General features: G+C 37.2%; 1 protein-coding gene across 1 annotated transcript in view; it reads right to left on the bottom strand.

Moving 5' to 3' along the window:
* Positions 1-4,990: 4,990 nt before the first annotated feature.
* LOC143032606 (serine/threonine-protein kinase Chk1-like) overlaps positions 4,991-5,000 on the bottom strand; it is a 1,119-nt gene continuing 1,109 nt past the window's right edge. Inside the window, exon 1 of the mRNA XM_076197477.1 lies at positions 4,991-5,000. This exon is cut by the window's right edge and continues 1,109 nt beyond it. Coding sequence (XP_076053592.1) covers positions 4,991-5,000 — 10 coding nt within the window.

Below are 5,000 nucleotides of genomic sequence, written 5' to 3'. Positions count from 1 at the left end.
ACTCTCTGTCTCGTTCATTCTCTCTTTCCCTCCCCTCTTCTTCGTATATGCTCTTTCCCCTCTCTACCGCAATCTCTCTCTCCTACATTTCCTTCTTGAATCTAAATTTGTCCAGTTTGAATTCATTACTGCGAGTCCTACCCTGTTGTCTTAATATGATGACCTTGTTTGCGTCACCCATGTTAAAGCCTTTGATTCACTTGAACACCGCTATTAGATCACCTCGCCCTGTGCGTCTTTCCAGTGTAAATTAAGATGCATAAGCCTCTTTTCGTAAGGTAATTTTCTGAGCCCATTTACGAGTATCAATTTGGTCATTCTCCTCTGTACTGATTCAAGTCATTATGTGTATATATACATGTGTATATAATGTGCGTGTTTATACACATGCATATATATACAAAACATTACGAAGGCGGAGCATGCCGACAGGAGACCTTTTGGTCCATATCTAGGTCGTATGCGAAAAAAACATAATAATAATAAATTAATAAATAAAAACTATAATAATGTAAATAACAAATAAAGTATATAAATAAATGCATAGGTGTAGTTAAATGATAAATAATCAGGTAAATAGTAAATAATAATAAACTGACATATAACTAATAACAAATGAGAATCAAACAGACAAATGATAACAAAACAAAAAAGAAATAATATAAAATATATTATAATCATTACAGCATCTTGCTTAGGTGTTTATCTAAATGATTCTTAAAGCTTCGAACTGAACTACATTGCTCTACCTGTGCAGGAAGTTGATTCCATTCATTAACTACACGGTTGGCGAAGTTGTTTCTACCCACTTCCAAATTGAATCTATTTCCGGACAGTTTGAGACCATTGTTTCTTGTCTGATTCTCATTCAATGTGAAAATTTTGTCACTTCTGATGTTGTCAATTCCCTTTGGAATTTTAAAGACCTGTATCAAGTCACCTCTGAGTCTCCGCTTTTCTTTTTAGAGAAAACAGATTAATTTATTTTAGTCGATTTTCGTATGATTTTTTTTTTTTTTTTTTTATATTTGGAATCAGTTTTATGGCTCGCCGTTGTATTTTTTGCAGTCTGTCAATGTCTTTAATGAGATTCGGTGACCATACGGAAACAGCATATTCCAAATGTGGACGAATTAACGATTTATATAGCTTGTTAATGAGTGGTGGACTTTTGAAGTCAAAAGATCGTGCAATCAGTCCAAGAATCTTATTTGCTTTCTCAGAGGCTGAAATGCACTGCTTTAATGATTTGAGATCGTTACTGATAATTACGCCAAGATCTTTTTCGCTATTCACTTTTGTTAACGAATTTCTAAATAACTTGTAATCGTACTTACTGTTATTTTTACCTATGTGCATTACCTTGCATTTACTTGTGTTACTTGGAAACAGTAGATTTTAGTCCATGGTCTATATCATTTATATATACTATGAATAGTCTTTCGTGGGGGACGGTATCAAAAGCTTTTGTAAAGTCTAGTTATATTAAATTTATATTGTTTCTTTTATCATAATTCGAGATAACTGTGTTGTAGAATTCGACTAAGTTAGTCACGCAAGAACGTTTCCGTCTGAAACCATGATGGTTATCATTTATCAACATCTTACTTTCTAAATGATCTTCGATAGCATCTCTGATGATAGCTTCCATTATTTTTCCTACGATTGAAGTCAAACTTATAGGCCTATAGTTATTTGGTTTCTTTTTGTCATCTTTTTTTGAATATGGGAGTAACGTTAGCTAGCTTCCATTCTCTTGGGACATCTCCGGATATGATGGATTTCTTGAAAATAATTTCTAATGGAACAACAATCTCATTTTTCATTTCCTTTAAGATTCTTGGATGCCAACCGTCAGGCCCTGGTGTTTTATTAACTTTGAGTTTCTCTATACACCTTTTATTTATTTTTTTGTTTTCTTTTCTTTTGTTATTTTTACCGTAGTGAGTAAATTTACCCTAGATTTTTCAAAGGTTTCAGGTTGGAGTTCACTTTGAGATGTTTCGTTTACGAATACCGAGCTAAAATAATTGTTTTAAATATTACACATTCCTTCATTTGAATATTGAAGTTGACCGTCAGCAGATAATAGTGGACCAATGTGATTCCTAACAACCTTTTTATCTGTAATGTAACTATAGAATTCGTTGGGATTCTCTTTATATTTATCAGCGATATTCATTTCGTATTGTCGTTTTCTTTTTTATTGTCTTTTTTAAATCTTTCTGCATTGATACATAACTTTCATAATCATTAGATGCACCCGAGCACGTATATTGTGTGTATATATATTATATATCACAACTAACACCACAGTTGGACGAAAGAGTTGAGTAAGCGAAACTATATATTTTGATTGCTAACTGCAATCCTCTTCAGTAGATACTAGGGGTGATCAGAAAGTAATGACAGTCGGACTCGTAGCTGAGAGACTATAAGTGTTGGGGGGGCGGGGAGCAAGGGGCAGCAAGTGTTGCCTGTTGTTACATGTTTGAGCTTGTCGCTGTTTGTCTAGCTTACATTTTATCGTTGCGCTGTGCGATTGCGTCATTGTTGGTTTGCCTCTCTAACCGGAAACATGGATTTTTCGAAAGAAGGCTGCAGATTCTACACCTTCACAAGGTGGAAACTCGGGAAAAAAAGCTACGGAGATCAGAAAGGAATTGTTGCAAGTTTTTCCCGAGTCTACTCCATCACTGGAAACTGTTTCCCGCTGGATTCGAGCTTTCGCAGCCGGAAAATTGCAGCTAGAAGATGATCATCGTCCTGGCCGCCCTCGGACATCCGTGACCGAAGCAACGACGGTCCGTGCGCGGGCCATCATTGACGAAGATCCAACTGTTACTCTTCGATTCTTATCCTTGGAGCTCGGTGTCAGTTATGGGAGCGCACATGACATCGTGCATGAACACTTAGGGCTGAGGAAGAAGTGTGCTCGATGGATACCTCATTTGCTTACGGAAGAGCAGAAGAGCGAACGGGTGCGGATTTGTCGTCTATGGCTGGCTGAATTCGAGCCAAATGGTCCGAAACGGTTCTCAGATGTAGCTACCGGAGATAAGTGTTGGATTTCTTTCTTCACCACCAGAGACAAGCAGTCAAACATGGTGTGGTTGAGTGATGAAGAACCTCGACCTCAGATTCTGAAGGAAGGATTTCGCAGCAGGAAGCGCCTTTTCACCATCTTCTTCAATTCACAAGGACCAATGTGTGTGGATGTAATGCCTCAACAGTGTACTATCACAGCCCAGTACTACACTGATCACGTCCTTCCTCGAGTCCTGGAATATCAGGCCAAGACTGCACCAACCCGTCGCCGATCGCGCCTTTTGCTGCACCATGACAATGCTGCCCCCCACAAAGCTCGCCTCACTGTGCAGTTCCTGGAGCAGCAGGGGATCACACTTCTCCCCCACCCACCCTACTCGCCTGACCTTGCTCCCTGTGATTTTTGGTTGTTTCCAAAGATCAAGGGTGCGATCGCAGGGAAGCTGTTTCATCGCATCCAAGATCTGGCGTGAGCAGTCAATTCAGAGCTACGAGGTATATCGGCTTCTGAGTACCGTGAGTGCTTCATGAAGTGGCGAAAGAGGATGGAACGTTGCATAGAGGCAGGAGGGGAGTACTTTGAAGGACTGTAGGCCACTATTTGGATTTACCTCTGTACCGTGAAAATATATGGTATCACTGTCATTACTTTTTGATCACCCCTCGTACATAGTTTCGCTTACTCAACTCTTTCTTTCGTCCGACTGTGATGTTAGTTGTGATTTACAAACGTGTTACTACATTTCTCACATATTATATATATATATATATATATATATATATATATATATATGTGTGTGTGTGTGTGTGTGTGTGTGTGTATCCATGTCTGTATATATGCAGTACATACATACGTACATACATATTCATACATAATGAGTGAGAGTATAACAATTGCATGTCATAAGTAACCTGCGAGTCCTACGCTGTTGTTTTAATATGATGACCTTGCGTCACCCTTATTAAAGCCTTTAATCCACTTGAATACACCTCTATTAGATCACCCCGCACTATGCGTCTTTCCAGTGTAAATTAAGGTGCATAAGCCTCTCTTCGTAAAGTAATTATCTGAGGCCATGTACGAGTATCAATTTGGTCATTCTCCTCTGTACTGATTCAGTGTGTCTTTATACACATGCGTATGTATACATGTGTGTATATAATTATATTATATATCACACCTAACACCACAGTCAGACGAAAGAGTTGAGTAAGCGAAACTATATATATTGATTGTTAACTGCAATCGTCTTCAGTAGTACTGAAGAGGATTGGAGTCAGCAATCTGAAGAGGATTGCAGTTAGCAATCGAAATATACAGTTTCGCTTACTCAACTCTTTCTTTCGTCCGACTGTGGTGTTAGTTGTGATATACAATCATGTTACTAAATTTCTCAGTTATATATATACATATATATATATGTATATATAATTATATATATATAATATATTTATATATATATATACTGTATATATATATATATATATATATATATATATATATATATATATATATATATATATATATATATGCGTGTGTGTATGTATATATACAGTACATACATACGCACATACATATTCATACATAATGAGTGAGAGTATAACAATTACATGTCATAAGTAACATGAAGAGATCTAATCGAGTTAAGGTTAACCCTTTTGCTGGACAAGGGTTTCCCCCTTCCTGAATATAATCGTGTGGCGTCAGCCAGAATAAATGTACACGTCCTGAGATGATCAAACGTGATGTCGACTATATCTTGGTTGGCGTCAAGAAATTTTATTCAGCTGAGGGAAACCTCGGAATAATTATGGTGTTAATGAATACACCTTTATCAGAAGGTGGTCACGCTGACCAGTGTTTCAGAATTATTTGTTGATATTTCTTTTAGAATTTTACTCATGATTTAGTTTAGACGAGTTTTATATGTATCCTTTTCGTTCAGCCTTGG

Source organism: Oratosquilla oratoria, chromosome 14 (genome assembly GCF_046742065.1).
Source record: "Oratosquilla oratoria isolate Oo_2021 chromosome 14, ASM4674206v1, whole genome shotgun sequence".
In the NCBI taxonomy this organism is placed as follows: Eukaryota; Metazoa; Arthropoda; class Malacostraca; order Stomatopoda; family Squillidae; genus Oratosquilla; species Oratosquilla oratoria.
The sequence above is the reverse complement of the archived record's forward strand: the minus strand, read 5'-3'. Positions and strand labels throughout refer to the sequence as shown.